General features: G+C 36.0%; 1 protein-coding gene across 1 annotated transcript in view; it reads right to left on the reverse strand.

Moving 5' to 3' along the window:
• Nucleotides 1-336: 336 nt before the first annotated feature.
• Nucleotides 337-18,650, reverse strand: part of LOC128373829 (BOLA class I histocompatibility antigen, alpha chain BL3-7-like) — a 52,430-nt gene continuing 34,116 nt past the window's right edge. Inside the window, exons 6-8 of the mRNA XM_053334024.1 lie at nucleotides 837-941; nucleotides 571-588; nucleotides 337-395 (exon numbers count right to left, since the gene is read on the reverse strand). Coding sequence (XP_053189999.1) covers nucleotides 337-395; nucleotides 571-588; nucleotides 837-941 — 182 coding nt within the window. The remainder of the gene's footprint in view (nucleotides 396-570; nucleotides 589-836; nucleotides 942-18,650) is intronic.

Raw genomic sequence — 18,650 nt, forward strand, 5'->3', positions numbered from 1 at the left:
AATAATACTTCTCACTTTCACTCGTTACTTTTACAATTTGAATTCAGGACTTAAAACCTTTACAGTACCTTCCTGTGTAGTATGAAGGAATATACTATTAATAGTTAAAAGTTTTAAGTATTTCTTCCACTGCCAATACCAACATGACGTTGAGAAAAGATCAAAATAAAGAAAGTCAGCATTTGTCTGGGGCCCCAAATCACTGATTTCACCCCTGATCACAAGTTCATGTCCAAACTATGTTTCCACCTTAAAATACAACAGTTTGAGAGACTTTTAGTATTGTAAACGTTTAGTTCATTAAACTAAAATGACATAATGATGTACTCACAGTCATCATCCAGTATCTTGAACTTCTACTGATGTTGACAATGATGATGATGAAGCGCCTGTAGCTGCAAAAAGAAAAGCATTTTGATTTGATATCAGGAGTTTCGTCATGAGAGACAAAACTGAATATAAGTGACAAATTACTCACATCTGACTTTCTGTCAAGTTGTCAAATAACATCCAAATATCACAAGAAAAAGCAGATGAAACTATCAAACATTTAATATTTAAAATACTTACTGTTAGCAGGTTGAAATCCTGAAATACAGAAAACATCACAAAGTTATTAATTGAGAGTTTATGAAAGAACACAAAGAGAAAACATCACTATCTGTGTCAGTATTACAATATGTCAACTAATTGTTTATCAAATATTTACACTTTATGGACTTTTTATCACCAGAAGTAAAATATATGATGTTATAATAACATTAACACCAACACAATAGTACAGACATATATATATTAAATACATTTGTGAAGTAAAAACATAATTTGTCTCTCACCTTCCTTTCCCTTCTTCTTATTTTTCCAGAGGAAGAATCCAGAGATGCCGACTACCAGGAGCAGCAGCACAACACCAACTCCAACGACAGCACCAAGAGGGAAACCTGAAGAACATAAACAGAAAATGTAACTTAGTTTATCTCACTATTTCATCATTTAATGGATAAGATTTCATTTATTAACACAATTTTAGTCATTTAAGTTTCCAAAAGGAAGTCAAAAGAAGAAGACAAACATGTTGAACAATCAGTGTTGGGAGTTAAAACCACAAAGTTTTACAGTAATCTCATTAGTTTGAACAGAAACACAGACGTGCGAAACATTACTGTTTGAATTTTAGTATTTATATTAAAATACTGACCTGATGAAAACTGTGTTACAGTGTTGATCATAATTATGCTTTGACAGGCTAAATTGAAATTTGTGTGAATATCTAATAAATAACGGTGCCTTCGACTGCACTAAGAGCACTTGTGTGAGGGGAAAACAGAAATAAAGAAGTAGATGTTAGGGAAGGCTTGATGCTCTGACATGAGGAATTATCCTTTATGCCACACACACCACGTAAAGATGAAAATCTAAGTTGAGTCCAGGTCAGAATCACCTGTCATTTTTGTGATTATCTTCCACAACATTGACATACAGTTGTGGTTTCTTTACTGTTCTTGATATTTTCATAAAAACTGTCTGGTTGAATTAACGTCTGAACGATCGGTTAGACTCAGAAGAAATAAACTTTGATTTGATCTGAAAAATAAAAACTTCTCATGAATTCTTTTGCCGTAAAAAAAATATCTAGACTGATTTAAATACCAGAAACAAACAACTTAAGAAACCACTAAAGGAGAAACTAAATGTATTTCTCACCTCCATCATTTCCAGTCTTTCCCCAGTTTGTCTTAATTGCTGTTTTGTCCAGTTTGGTGATGATGTCGTCCTTCACACCATCGAGCTGAAACACACATTCGTACCTCCTCCAGTCTTCAGGTGTGACTGATGAAAGTTTCAGGTCAACACTCATCTGGAAGGATCCATCATGGTTGGGGAGGATCTCTCCAAGCTCCACATCCTCATGAAGTTCCTCTCCGTCTTTCCTCCAGAACATCTTGGCTCTGGCAGGGTAGAAACCTGTAGCGAAGCAGCTGACTGGAGAGGAGGGAGTCTTCTGGAGGAGAAACACTGAGGGAAGATCTGGAGAGTAAAGACAAAGACAGTTTCTTTATTATTATCTTCACTATATTATCATCATTCCTGTTTGGTGTAAAGTATTTAAATGCATTAGGAAAACTTATATATATACAGTATATATGACATCCAAATACACCTCACTGAATTGTGGTTGAGAAAAAGTGGAATAGATAGAGGAGAAGAAAGACAGATGAAGAGAAGTGAGGAGTGAGTATGAGAGAGAGAGAGAGAGTGAGACAATGTGGTAAAGGTGGAGGGAGGGTGATAAAGAGAGGTGAGAGAGAAAATGAAAGAGAAATGTGTGTAAACTGAGACTCAGCTGGTCTGTGTGTTGGTTCATGTTTATTGTAATGTTATTGTAAGTTAGAAACAGAGGAGGCATATTAACATTGTTGTGTTCATGAAACTACATCAGGTCATGTGATTCTACCTGTTCTCATCAGAGAGCTCCTCCCATACTTCACATACTTCTTCAGCGAATCAGGGCAATCCTTGGTGAGGAGGTTCTTATAATATAACTGTGCATTTTCATTGTTCCACATGTTTTTTATGATAACAGCCTGTTGTTTTGGAGCAAACGATGTATTTTTCTTCCCATCCCACAATAGGACGTCGTCTCCATCATAACCATACTGATAGAATCCATTAATCTCTCCAGTCTCATCGTCCCATTCACAGCCCATCATCCTCTGAAGAATGTGGACTCCTGAGACAGAGACAGAATCACAGACTGCATTAAACCAGAGTGAGATCTTAGCACAGTCAGCTGTCATCAGCTGTTATCCCATCTTCACCACAGAGACACACTGATCCACACACATCAAAACACAATGGACAGTGTGGACGACTCAGAGAGAGACAGAGAAGCAGAGGCTGCTGGGAAACAGAGTCCACTTCCTGTCTTTACCACTGAGAACAACACACAGTTATCTACACTGATGAAGGTGGAGTGGCTTCATGTCTCACACACACACACACACACACACACACACACACAGAGAGAAACATACAGAAACACACACTGAGGTGGAGTCCTGACTAACACACACAGATTAAACCTGATCCTGGACTGAACTTTACATCCACTGAAATCCTGCAGCCAGTCCCACTATATCCTCTTCCTGTGAGAAACTACAAACTAGACTGTCCTGAAGCTCCCAAAGATTCCAATGAAGGAGACTTTTTTTTTTTTTTTTTTACAACAATACAAAAAACAGTGAAACATAAACAAACCTCCAGTGTAGTTGAGGAGCGTCTTCAAAATTTCAATGTAGCCCTTGAACTCCTGCTGTTGCCCGCGGAGGAAATCAGTCCGACTCTTCCAGAATTCTGGATCATCTTCTATGACTCTGTTCATCCAGTCTTGTTTGGGTACTCTTCTTCTGATGTTGCTGTCATAGTAATAAACCTGAACATCATCAACCATCCCAACAACCACAAACTCTGGGAAGTTTGGGACTTGAGAGGAACCAGTGTAGTAACACTTCATAGAGTGTTTCACTGTAAGACAAAGTTCATGTCATCATTTCAGTTTTCTGAATTACAGTTTTAGAAACAAAGTTTACATAAAATACATTTATTTTCTGTGCACAGAATCAAAAAAAGCTAAAATATCCTCCTGATAATCTCTGTTAGGCAGTCAAGAAATCAGTTGATAGGAATGTGTCTTGAACACATTTATTCTGAAATAAAATATTAAACCAGTGAATTATTAACACATCAGATCATTCACATGTCTGACTTTCATTGATAGATGTATTTTTGTTATTTATTTTCAGTGTGAATTAAACTCCAGTTTAGTTTCCAGTTAGTGGAGACGTTTATTCTTCAGGATGCATCATTAGTAGCATCTGCTGCTCATTATTGTTTTAGTTTGAAATGTGAAACCACAAACCTGTGACACACTATATATCTATGACAAACTAACTCAACTCAACTCTTTAATAATCATTAAATCAGTTTTTACGATGTTAGAGATTTTGTGGATTTCAAAGTTTTGTTTTAAGCACAGTTGATCTATTTTTCAATTCATATTTGTTTTATAAAATGTCACTAACTTCTCAGATCCCACAGTAACATTTTCAAATGTTTTGTCCAAATAAAAGAACAAAAGTGTAAGACAAACAATACATTTTGATATTTGTACTTAAGAAATCACTGTAACAATCATTGTCATTATACAATTGCATATTATATTGCATCATAACGAAACTTACAAATAAAAAAAACCCCTCAGCAGTCTCTATATTAATTACACACTTCAGATGAAATGTAGTGACATCTTTAAGACAAGTGTTCAACACATTTACATTATTTTTACAATAACATGTAATGACTAATATCACTACATTAATGGTTACACACTGTGAGGATGTGATATTCATCATTGTTGTTTGTTTGGAACTAATGTGAAAAGTTTCATAGAAAACATGACGTCATGGACAATTTAAATGTTAATAAAAGAAAGTAAAACCATATTAAAATGTACACTAAAAAGGGTCTTGTTGTAATTTAGTTACAGTTCCCCTATTTTATTTATTTAGTGTATGTTGGACTATTGCTGCCAATTTGTCCAGAACGCGTTTGGACCGAGTCGATCAAAGGTCCTGAAAATAATACAAAACCAAATAATGGACCTGATAAAAGATAGGTAGTGAAAGAAAAAAAAGCACGTTTGAATAGCTTCTTTTCAAAAATATAGCAGGAAATCCATCTGATCAATCAAGTTCAGCACGTTACCCCTGAACCCGAACCCGAACCCCACCCCCCAAAACACTATTAAACAAACCTTAAATTCATATAGCTATAGTCAACTGTTTCATATCATTTTCTTTAACCATCAACCGACTTAGAAAAACAAAACAAAACAAAAAACTGATATTGACTCACCTGCTGTCGCGCTGTGTAGACCCAGTAGGACCAGAAAAACAATGATCTTCGTTGAGAACTGGAGTAGGTACATCTTTACATGTACGTCAGTTGATATGATTTTTAATCCACGGACACAATTTCTGCTCCTCTTGCGAGTCACAGCCTGATCTGAGAGTAGAACAGGTAAATGCGCTCACCTGAATCTCCATCTGAGCCAATGAGAATTTAGTAAGAGACCAACGTCACTTAAACTGATCCGAACAGGTTATTAAAGAAGGTGAAAGTATTATTTTTTTTAACCCATGTTATAGCGAGTGAAGAGGCAGATGAGGCTTTTTGTTAGTGCATGGAAGTCACATTATAACATACAGTATACAATAATACCTGTAATGTAATGTATGGTGTTTTGTAGGCTAATGTAATATAATGTGCAGTGAGGTGTTGACTTTCTGTGAGGTCAGAGGTCACTGTCAGCTACAGATCAGCACTCTGGAGCTAGTGGGGGTGCAGTAATGTGTTATTCTTCTTCTGTTGTTTTGTGTGGATGTTCTGGGGTTGAAAACATTCCTGATAAAAAGTTTTATTTGTGATAAAACCACCAAGATTTGATTTAGACACACACTTAAGTTTCAAAATAAAATACTTTAAAAATCAGGACAGATCAAATCTTCATGACTTCAGAGTGAAAACAGCAACCAAAGAAATAAAACCCCAACATGAGGAAGACGAGGCAGTTTCTTCATCACTAACATCAGCTCAGCTCAGCTGTGTCCTACAAGCTAAACGTTTCTGAACTAATGTGAAACTGTGTGAAAACTGCTCCACCAAAGAGAAACTGAACACCTGTTGATGTTTGGACACCTGATGCTGTTTTTCATTTTGCTGTTGGCATGATTTATCCTCTGTTTCTATCCTCACTTTTTCTTTTTGAAGCATAAAACGTTATAGAGAAATGAGTTTTTATTTTGAAAAAACTTTTGTTTCATGTTAACACAAACAAAGCAATAAGTTAAATATTAGATCTTTTATATAATTAATGTAATCGACTGTTTCTTAGTCTTTGTGTGTCACTGCTGATTGATACCGGAGTTTATCTTTACAGAGATGTCAGAGGTGTGACAGCGCCACAACTATATATCCTCCTCTGAGCTAGTGAAGGAAAACCACCTGATATCATTTGACTCTGGTCAGGACTTTGGTCATATGTGGAGAAATTAAGGAGTTCCTACACATGTTTCATGACAAACAAAAAAATACTACTAATATTAATTAATGTTTGATGTGTTTTTTTTTCCACTTTATTTTTCAAACTGCACAAAAGTCCACCGAGTAGCTACTTAACGAGCCTGGTTATTCCCCTTTTAATACCTGTTATCATGTCTGCATAGATACCTGACTCACTAAGTAAAGTGGAAGTGTTTCTCAACATTCATTGTGGTGTGACGCTTCCCTAACCCTATTCCTCACACTATGAGGTTTTAAAGAGTGTTGTTTATGTCTCACATTTCATTCTGGAAATATGACAAAGCTGGTGAGTCAGACTGTTAGAGACTGTTAGTGGATTAAACCAAGTGTCCAATTAAATGGGAGGTGAGCACCCGAGAGGCTCTAATATGATTAGGTAAAATCTGTTATTCTGCACGCTTATGAATTGGTCCCTGAAGCATACAGACAAAAATGTAGAAACCACAGAAAACCCCAAAATCAGACTTATGGTGAGTTTGCAAGGGAAAAGAGAATCATCTTTGATAAGTGGAGAAACACATGCAAAGCCAACGATTTTACATCACTACTTGTTGATTCTATTGGAGAAGTTTAAGAAGTGTTTGCCTGACCGAGTGGTGGTATATCTGAATCAGTGGAAAGTAACAGCTCGCTTCAGTAGCTGCACAAGCCGATGAGTATGTGCTGATTCTTGTTTTTCCGTCACTCTTGACTGGCAGTGGTAGGCCTCGTTACGCTCTGTCTGTGCAGGTAAATTCCTCTAATTTGAGAAATCAAGAGAAAGAGGAGAGGAAATGTTTTTTTTTTATTTACACAAACCATGTCATTGCCAACTGCCTTGCCCTAAATGAAAAGAGCAGCAGCAGCCTTCTCAGAGTGTATTGCAGCCAAAAGGCATCGGGTTAAATAAAGCAGAAAACAGTCACTAGAATCGACGCATTCCCACTGATTCTAGCGACTGTGACCAACCAGATGACTGTTTCAAACCATTAATATTTGACTACTGTCGCTGATAGGTAAGTCTGGTGACCAGTGTCCGGTGCGTATTTTGCGTGACACCGGTGGCTCTCAATTTGTGATATACCCTTCAGCGCGTTGCCTTTTTCAGAGCAGTCTGTGGTTATGGTACTGTGTTGTGTTACATTGAGATGGGTTACATCCCTCGGCCAGTCCACCGTGTACACATACAGTCTAAATTGATCACTTCTCATGAAAAAAAGACAAATAAAATCTAGATGACTTAAAAAACAGACAAATAAAAATAAAACAACTGAAGGAAGGAAACAACACCATCCATCACAAATTCACAAAATATAAATCAGATGAAAGTAAACTAAATGTGTTTTGCATTTCCATCATTTCTGATTCCAATCTTACCTTCATTTATTGTTGAGGAGGATCTCTCCAGGTTCCACGTCCTCATGAAGCTCCTCTCCATCTTTCCTCCAGAATATGTCGGTTCTGTCAGGGTAGAAACCTGTAGCGAAGCAGCTGACTGGAGAGGAGGGAGTCTCCTGGAGGAGAGACACTGAGGGAAGGTCTGGAGGGTAAAGACAAAGACAGTTTATAGTTTCTTTATTATTATTTACAGTATATTATTATTATCATTCCTGTTTGATGTAATGTATTAGTAACACTTCTACATACGATATATGACGGTCAAATAAACCTCATTGAAGTGCGATGATACTTCTTCAACCAGTCAAATGTAAGCCTGTCAAATGTAAGCCTGTCAAATGTAAGCGATCAAAGCTTTGTCATTGTCCCACTTCAGTTTGATTATGAAAGCCTTTTGTTTTGGAGTGACCCATGTCAGTATCTTCAGGTGAAATGATAGGAAGTCTTCTCCATCATAACTATACTGATTTAATCCATTAATATCTCCAGTCTCATGGTCCCATTCACAGCCATACATGTGCTGGATAATATGACTAGGCACTGTGTCTGGGAGAGGGCTCTCAAGTTTCATGAAAAGTTTGCAGTGAGATTACATCTGTTTGGGCTAGAGCAACTTGAAATTCCCCATCCAGCTCTCCCAATTATTTTTGCTATTTAAAAAACAGTTCAATTTTACATACTGTTCATAACTGACCAGCACAAATAGAAATGAAAATAATCCAATAAAAGACTAATTCAGCGAAATAAAAATAATTGTTTTATGATATTGATCCCAAATAATATTTGGCCCTAAATGAGCCTCTTAACCCTCATACTGTTCATATTCAGACTCTTCACAGTATCCCAGCATAATTAGTCTCTTACAAATTTCAAGATTAATCATAATGAAGCTTTCAGAGAGCAGAGGGAGTTTATTCTTCAGTTTTTACACTTTGTATTTATGGAGAAAAAGTGAATATATTAAATGTGAAGAATGTAACAGCAGTGCTCAACGTTTGTTTGTGTGTGCGTGCATTTCCGCTTATAATTAGTGTTGTGTGTGTTTGTGGCAGATATTGATGTCTTGATGACAGAGGTTATACATTATACACAGTTGTGGGATGTTTGAGTATAATTTCTCATAGGTAGAGGTAGAAGCTACACAGACTCGCGTATGAGAACGTGCTTGCAGCAGGAAAAAAAACAACTTATTTTCCGAAGCGGTGAACTCCGCAGATAATTGTGCCTACACTTTGGCCATTCATATATTATATATTCATTTCTGTGCGGTGGGACCTATCACTTCTCAGTGTGACAAATGACAGGTGTGGCTTGTGAGCATTTGAACTGCTTGAAATGCGTGTCTCACGGTCATAGCGTGAGACTTGTAAGCTCTTTTGAGTCACACATTTTTTCCACCATTTATCAGATCTCTCTAAAGACCCTCTATGTGCTAACAGGGTAATGTTAAAGCCCAAAGGCAGGGAGAACTTTGTAGTTTGTTTCCTTGTAATGAAAAAAATAATCCATGCTCTAGCTGCTACATGTTAAATTGCATATCGTTAATAGCAGCCTTTATGGTGGGTATTACACAGCTTCCTTACTTGAGTGAAAGTACAGATACCCCTTGCTAAATTTTACTCAAGTACAAGTAAAAGTACTACAGTCAGATGTCTACTTAAGTAAAAGTACTGAAGTACTTGTGTTTAAAAGTACTTGAGTATCAATAGTACAAGAGTACATTTTCTAAATATTGCTACTACTGCCACAGTGGTGAAGAAATGAATGTAAAAGGAATTGAAAGTAAAATCAAGTCATTTTCATCCCGGGCTGAGATGGACCTGCTGCGTCTTCTTCCATTGTTTCCTCCATGGTTTCCTTCCTTCCTTCCACCCTTCCTTCTCTCATTACTTTCCTCCATGGTTTCCTTCCTTCCTTCCACCCTTCCTTCTCTCTTTACTTTCCTCCATGGTTTCCTTCCTTCCTTCCACCCTTCCTTCTCTCCTTACTTTCCTCCATGGTTTCGTCTCTCATCTAACCTGACCATGGAGTTGACTTTAGCTGAAGGTGATTGCTGATAGGCTGTCCCAATCAGTGGTGCCTGCACAATCCAATCACGTTTGAGAAGGAAACGACAAATTGAGTTTTTTTTTTTTTTGTTTTTTTTAGCAGAAGTAACGGGTACTCACGGTTATGGATAGAAATGTAGTGGAGTAAAGAGTACAATATTTAAACAAAAGGGGAAAATACAACCTGACCTTTCTGAGAAAAAATGAAATGAATAATTGAAACACATTTACATGAAAAAGCAGGAGAATAAACGGGGAAGTAAGATGTTGATGGTGGGGAGTAAAATGATTAACCCGTAAATTACTGTGTGAAGCTTTCACTGAGGTCTTAAAGAGCGTTATTTCTGTCACAAGCTTCATTCTTGAAATAAGACAAAAGGTGGTAAATCAGATTGTTTTAGTTCACTCTGCTGCAGGAGTGGTTTAAACCATGTGTCCATTTAAACAGGTGGTGAGCCCCTGAGAGTCTCTAATATTGTTTCATATACAAGCAATAATCTGTTAAATGTATTCAGTCAATGGTAATAGTTTACTCTTAATACTAATAGGTCAATATTTCTAAATTGCAGAAAGACAAACTTTTTAAGGCCCTCCTCATGTTAAGGTTCAACTATTCCCCTCCCTATTAGGACCCAACACACATCATTCTGCACTGCTCAAGCTATGTATAGTAATAAGTAAAACTATTTTAGTGTGAGGAAGACTTAAAGTAAAATAACTACCATTTAAAATTAATTTAGTGTTAATAAACAGCCTCACTGCTCACTGAAACCAACAAAAAAATCTGTTAACAAAGCTGAACTTCTAAAAAAAAAAACCCAACTTCAAACAAACAGATGAGTGTTAAATGGATTTCCAGAAACATTTTATTAATCTATTTATTAAATGTATTAATCTGTACAAGTTGTGAAAAAACTAACACACACACACACACACACACACACACACACACACACACACACACACACACACACACACACACAGTTTTGTCTGACCAACACTGAACAGTATTTCATTTTCAATCTTGGCTGTATGTAGCTTTATAATTACACATCATACTTAAATCTAATTCTCCACATGAATTTGTCTTGCTCAGGAACCGTCAACATGCTTCATTGTGTTCATCATATTAAAAAGACCTCCTCATAATACCCTGTGCTGTAATGTTTTGTATTTCCAGCACAGCCTATCATAACATAACGTGTCAAATCATGCTGACATTTAGTCAGCGCTGCAGACTGCTACTACTGGGAGAGACTCCTGTCCAAAGAATGCAGGTTTGAATTGGTTTTTCAGACATAACAAAAACACAACATGGCAACATTTTTCTGTAGTTATACTGGATCTCACACAGAGAAATGCTTCATAAGACTGACTTCATACATCTAAAACATTTGGTCCCTGGTGGACTTTACCATCAGGCAAGTTTTGGCAACTGCTTGGAGCCCCAAAAGGGCCCCAAACAGCTTAAGATTTATTATGATGTTTAGAAATTAAAAATATTGAATTATGTTACTATTCTAACTCATTGAACCCTGAAATAATGTACAAAAGACCCCATATTTTACTCACAAAACATAGCTATTAAAATATGAAGCATAATTATTCAGTAAACTACCCAGAGTTACATAAAATAGATCAAATTACAGTAAATTTAAGTACATTGTGCAAATAGTACTCTCACATTTTACAATATGAATACAGGAATTAAAACTTTAACAGTACTTTTACTGTGTAATATGAATACATTTACTTACTACTAATAGTTTAACTTTGACTTCCACTGCCAATACCAACATGAGTTAGAAAAAGGATAAAATTGAAGTCAGCGTTTGTCTGAGGCCCCAAAATCACTGAATCCACCCCTGAAGTTCATGTCTAAATCGTGTTTTCACCTTTAAAATACAACCGTTTAAAGTTAGTACAACAGTTTGGGAGAGTGTTCATACATATTAAGTTCAGTCAGATAATTTGACATAATGAAGTACTTACCATCAGGAATGGGAACTTCAGGTGATGATAATCGTTAAGTGTCTGAAGCCGCAAAAAAGAAAACAAATATTTGATTTGATGAGTTTTATCATGAGAGACAAAACTGGACATGAGTGACGTATTACTAATGTCTGACTTTCTGTTAAGGTGTTCATATTGATGTTTTAATATCTCTCATTACTTTTTAAATGTCTTTGTTTAATTTTTCATCTCGTCTGTCATCAATCAGGCCATGTCTTGGCTTCCTTTTTCAGTTTTATTTTGTCATACTCACCTTTTTGTCTCATTTCAGCTCACTTCACTTCCAGCTCCGCTCTAATGTGTTGCACCTGTGTCTCATTGTCTCCCCTGTGTGTATGTATAAAAACCCGACATCTTCCCATTGTTCTCTGCCAAAATGTCTTGTCTACCTTTAATGACTGTCCCCTGCCTGATTCTTGACAGAGGATCAGTTTCTGTCTTTGAGACTCAGTTTGTGAAGATTAATGTCAGAGAAGCTAATAGAAAGGTTTAAGTGAAGATGTGAGTTTGTAGCTTTCTTTAAAAAAATATTTAGAAATAAAATTAGACCTCATGTTGTTTTTTAAATAGTAGAAACAGTGATGCTAGTTTACTATGACTATACCATATCATGTATTTAACAGCAGGCTGCAGCTCCCTCTACTGGAAGAAAGTAAAACTGCACCAGTTCACTCATGACAGACCAGTGTGCGGCTGGAGACATCATGATGCAGTAAAAATGTAATACTAGCACAACTAATACTATTAATACTAATACTACTACTATTAATACTACTACTACTACTACTACTACTACTATAAAAAAAAACAAAAAAAAAAACAAAACAATTTGCTATCATCTATTCAAAAAGAAATTTTAAAGACTGATCAATAACAGGCTGTTTTCACCAAACCCAAAAACATCCAGCATCCAGTCAGCTGGAGAATACCAGTAAACTATGAAGTAATTAGTCTAATTAATTATAATTAGTGTTACTCCATGTGTGGGAATAATGAACAGAAGAAACACTGTTGTGTTACTGACAAAGGACCCGGAGTTAAAGGTTGTTCAGGATGTCTCATTTATTCATTTATTACATGTGTAGTAATAATCAAACCAAAATGTATTAAAGTAATATAATTATAATACATTATATTTATTCATTATTATTATTTTAACAATACTCAAAGACACTTTACAAAATCAAAGAAATTCATTTATTCTGTTTGGTTGTATTGCTTTAAAACACAATGAACAATAATATCAAACATTAAAAGCTCATTTGAAAAGATGAGTCTGTAAAGGTCTGTAAATGAAATTTCCTGACAAGATCAGAAGAAACAAAGGATTAAAGTATGAAAACATAACTCAACAAGATAAAACCACTGACACAAATTTAAGTCATGAAATGGTGTTAATAGATTTCTAGTAGGATGGACTTCTATAATGTTATTGAAGTGAGACATTTTGACACTAATTCTCTTTAAAGGACTGTGACAAATGATTGTACTGCAGTATATTAGGCTTTATTAATAAAGAATTTTCATATATAAAATAGACGTTTTTCTATTTAATGGAGCAATGGACGACATTTTCTATCTTCCTAAAGTGCATCTGAGTTACAATAAGAGATCATCAAACTTACTGTCATAATGTAAACAAACTTTAAAGATAAAATACTGCAGTGTATAAACGGTTGTTCCCCAAACATAATCAAAATATAATATAAGAGGAGCCACAACTGAGGTAGCAGCAAGTGATAATTGTAGTTTGAATGGCCAGGACATTTGTTAAGTTGTCTGTGTCTGTTTTCTCTTTCAAGAATATATCAATGTCTCAACAGGATTTGGAAACCAAATGTCCATGCATTTATCTTCAGTAAAAAAACTGCTAATATAGTAAACTCAACTGATGTAACGGTGTGTTTACCAGTCTTTTTTTTTTTTTTTTTTTGGATTTTGTTGGTACAGATACCTTTATTTATCAGTAGACTGACAGGAAACATGGGAGAGAGAGGGGTGTGACATACAGCACAGGACCTCCGATCGGGATTCGAACCGGGGTCGGCTGCGTATATGGCATGCCTCTAACCACTCGACCACCTGCCCGCCCTTACAAGTCTTTTTAAAAAGTCGATCAGACAACTGCAGCTGATTCAGAGTCCTCACCAAGACCAAGAAGGTAGATCATATCACTCCAGTTCTCTCTTCTCTTAACACTGAAAGATCAAATCGATGCAATCAACTGAAACACAGTTTAGAGTCACACACACGTCACCAGACAGGCATAACAGTTTTTCCTCACTTTTATGTTTGCTAATTGACTTTTATTTTAAAAAAGGCTGTTCATTAATGTAGGCTGTTTATTAGTGTTTGTGACTGCTCGCTGTCCAGTAGCACCAAAATAGAGTATACGCCTGCATCAGCTGACATCAGTAACTCATTTGAGACCGAGCAGTTTTCGTAGAAGTCTTCTGACAAAAGTCAGACTTGGAATGTTTCTAAAATGTTATGCAGACAAGAAGGCATAGAGCTGTTTGGCAAATGTTTGAAATGAATGGTGGAAATTGGCCGATAGTTGTTTGGGACAGATGGGTTAAGGTTAGTCTTTTTCAAATGTGCCTGAACAACAACATGAAGCCGTTTATAATAGAAATCAGGTAAGGACCAACAGATTCAAGTGAATTTTCTACGCCAGGTGTAGCTAGAATAGGGCTTCATACTACCCACCAGATCAGTAAGAACTTGCAAGGAGATGGAGAAAAAAAGAGTCCAAAGTTGATAACTGGACGGATGGGTGGAGAGGGGAGTCAAGGATAAAGCGGAAGAAGACGGTATGGTACGGTACATCTGCAACATCAAGCAACACTTGGATCAAAGGCTGCAGGAAATACAGCATTGAATTGATTTGAAGAATAGAAAGTCAGAATTTGTCTAAGGCTGAATCCACCTCTGATCACAAGTTCATGTCTAAAGTTTTAACCTTTGAAAGACTGGTGGTAATGTCATAGCTAAGTTCACATCATGAAGTACTTACCGTCAGGAACTGGAACTTCAACTGATGATCCTGAAGTGTCTGAAGCTGCTAAAAGAAATTATCACGAGAGAAAAAACTGGACATGAGTGATGAATTACTGACATCTAACTTCATGTCAAGGTGTTCATATTAACCTTTTTAATATCTCTCATTATTATGTAAATATCTGTATTCAGTGTTTTAAGATGACATCCAAATATTACAAGACAAATCAGATAAAAAACTATCAATCATTTAATATTTAAAATACTTACTTTTTGCAGATTGAAATCCTAAAATACAGAAAAACAGTATCACAAAATTATTTATTCAGAATTTATGAACGAACACTAAGAGGAAACAATACTATCTGTGTCATTATTACAATGTGTCAACTAATTGTATGTCTAATATTTACACTTTATGGACTTTGTATCACCAAAAGTAAAATATATGATGCTATAACAACACCCAAAACAATAGCAAAGGCATTATTAAATACATATGTGAAGTAAAAAAAAAGGAGTAAAAACATCTTTTGTGTCTCACCATCCTTTCCCTTGTTCTTTCTCCAGAGGAAGTATCCAACGATGCAGACTACCAGTAGCAGCAGTACAATAACAGGTCCAGTGACAGCACCAAGAGGGAACCCTGAAGAACCAAAACAGAACGTTCATCTTTGTTTATCTTACTCTTTCATCACTGAATGGATATTATTTGTTAATACAACTTTAGTCATTTAAGTTTCCAAGACGAAGTCAAAAGAAGACAAACATGTTGATGCTGAGTGTGTTTTAGTGAACAATCAGTGTTGAGAGTTAAAACCACAAAGTTTTACAGTAATCTCATTAGTTTGAACAGAAACACAGACGTGTAAAACATTACTGTTTGAATTTTAGTATTTATATAACAATACTGACCTGATGAAAACTGTGTTACAGTGTTTAACATAATTATGCTTTGACAGGCTAAATTGAAATTTGTGTGAATATCTAATAAATAACGATGCCTTCTACTGCTGTAAGAGCACTTGTGTGAGGGGAAAACAGAAATAAAGAAGTAGATGTCAGAGATGCTCTGACATGTGGAATTATCGTTCATACCACACACACCATGTAAAGATGAAAATCTAAGTTGAGTCCAGGTCAGAATCACCTGTCATTTTTGAGATTATCTTCCACAACATTGACATACAGTTGTGGTTTCTTTACTGTTCCTGATATTTTCATAAAAACTGTCTGGTTGCATTAACGTCTGAACGATCGGTTAGACTCAGAAGAAATAAACTTTGATTTGATCTGAAAAATAAAAACTTCTCATGAATTCTTTTGCCATAAAAAAATATCTAGATTGATTTAAAAAACAGAAACAAACAACTTCAGAAACCACTAAAGGAGAAACTAAATGTATTTCTCACCTCCATCATTTCCAGTCTTGCTCCAGTTCGTCTGAATTGCTGTTTTGTTCAGTTTGGTGATGATGTCGTCCTTCACACCAGAGAGATGAAACACACATTCGTACCTCCTCCAGTCTTCAAGTGTGACTGATGAAATGTTCAGGTCAACACTCATCTGGAAGGATCCATCATGGTTGGGGAGGATCTCTCCAAGCTCCACGTTCTCATGAAGCTCCTCTCCATCTTTCCTCCAGAATATGTTGGCTCTGTTAGGGTAGAAACCTGTAGCGAAGCAGCTGACTGGAGAGGAGGGAGTCTTCTGGAGGAGAGACACTGAGGGAAGAACTGAGTAAAGACAAAGACAGTTTATAGTTTCTTTAATATTATTTTAAGTATATTATCATCATTCCTGTTTGATGTAATGTATTTAAATGTTTAGGAAAACTTATATATACCGTATATGTGACATCCAAACACACCTCACTGAATTGTGTTTGAGAAACGGTGGGATGGACAGAGGAGAAGAAAGACAGATGAAGAGAGGTGATGATGAGTATGAGAGAGAGAAAGTGAGAAAATGTGGTAAAGAGAAGCAGAGAGGTGAGAGAGAAAATAAAAGAGAAATGTGTGTAAAGTGAGACACAGCAGGTCTCTGTGTTGGTTCATATATTGTAATGTTACTGTACAAAACATTTCTTGTGTTCATGAAACTACATCAGGTCATGTGATCTTACCTGTTCTCATCAGAGAGCTCCTCCCGTACTTCACAAACTTCTTCAGGTAGTAAGGACACCACCGGTTGAGGATGATCTTCACTTCTATAGTCTTAGCTTTGTTAGTGTCCCACTCCAGTTTGGTGATTTCAGCTTCTTGTTTTAGAGCGATCCATGACTCTGTCTTCAGGTCAAATGATATGAAGTCTTCTCCATCATAACCAGTGTAAGTGAATCCATTTTGTACATGTCCAGTCTCATTGTCCAATTCACATCCATGCATCATCTGGAAAACATGGATTCCTGAGACAGAGACACAGACTGCAGTAAACCAGAGTGAGATCTCAGCACAGTCAGCTGTCATCAGCTGATATCACATCTTCACCACAAAGACACACTGATCCACACACACCAAAACACAACATCTACACCTTCTGCTGTTATTGGCTGGATGGAAACCACTCAGAGCCAATCATCACCTGGACAGTGTGGACGACACACACACACACACACACACTGAGGTAGAGTCCTGACTAACACACACAGATTAAACCTGATCCTGGACTGAACTTTACATCCACTGAAATCCTGCAGCCAGTCCCACTATAATCTCTTCCTCTGAGAAACTACAAACTAGACTGTCCTGAAGCTCCATTTTACTACAATACAAAAAACAGTGAAACATAAACAAACCTCCACTTTGGTTGAAGAGCGTTTTCAAAATTTCAATGTAGCCCTTGAAGTCCTGCTGTTGCTGGTGGAGGAAATCAGTCCGACGCTTCAAGAAGTCTGGATCATCTTCTATGACTCTGTTCACCCAGTCCTGTTTGGATACTACTCTCCTGATGTTGCTGTCATAGTGACAAACCTGAACATCATCAACCATTGTGACAACCACAAACTCTGGGATGTTTTGGACTTGAGAAGACGCCGTGTAGTAACACTTCATAGAGTGAGTCACTGTAAGAAAAAGTAATTTTATTTTTTATAAATTCTGAATCACAATTTTATAAATAACCTTTAAATCAAATAAAATGATTTTCTCTGCACAGAATTTAAAAAAGCTACAGTACATCCACTTCATAATATGTGTTATGAAGTGAAGTTATTTAATTCTGAAATAAAATATTAAACCAGTGAATTATTAACACATCAGATCATTCACATGTCTGGCTTTCATTGATAGATGTATTTTTGTTATTTATTTTCAGTGTGAATTAAACTCCAGTTTAGTTTCCAGTTAGTGGAGACGTTTATTCTTCAGGATGCATCATTAGTAGCATCTGCTACTCATTATTGTTTTAGTTTGAAATGTGAAACCACAAACCTGTGACACACTATATATCTATGACAAACTAACTATTGATAATCATTAAATCAGTTTTTACGATGTAACATATTTTGTTTATTTTAACACAAGATGAATAAAAACAACTAACAAAAAGCTTGCAATGTAAAATCTGCAGTAAAGTAATTTAACAAAAGAAAAAAAATCAGACCCTGTCTCTTGTGTATGTCACTTTCATATCTTCATTTATGTAAACTAAAGAATTATATTTAAGTTTTAATTCCAAAATCTTGACATAACTGATCTGAAAACTAATATTTTGTGTAAAACCAAATCTTCTGAATTTTATGACAATCACAGTAAAATGTTTATTCATCTTTATATTTAATAAAGTTGTCTTGGATGATTTTTACTCTCATGTACTCATTCTGTGCTGTTTCTATTAGTATCAGTTTATACTGGATTAAAAGCAGATTTTTATTAATTCTAATATCCAACATGAACTGATCATTGTTCACTTTTAATCCTGATTCTAAAAGTTTACTGCAGCAGAAAGTTTCACCAGAATAAACTTTTTACAGGTGTCTGTAAATTTGAACTATCAGATTATTGTGTTGTTCATGATGCTCTGCTGTTCTCTCATTTATGTACTAAGATGAAGTTTGCCTTCAAATCTTTG

The sequence above is a fragment of the Scomber japonicus genome, chromosome 15 (genome assembly GCF_027409825.1).
Source record: "Scomber japonicus isolate fScoJap1 chromosome 15, fScoJap1.pri, whole genome shotgun sequence".
Lineage (NCBI taxonomy): Eukaryota > Metazoa > Chordata > Actinopteri > Scombriformes > Scombridae > Scomber > Scomber japonicus.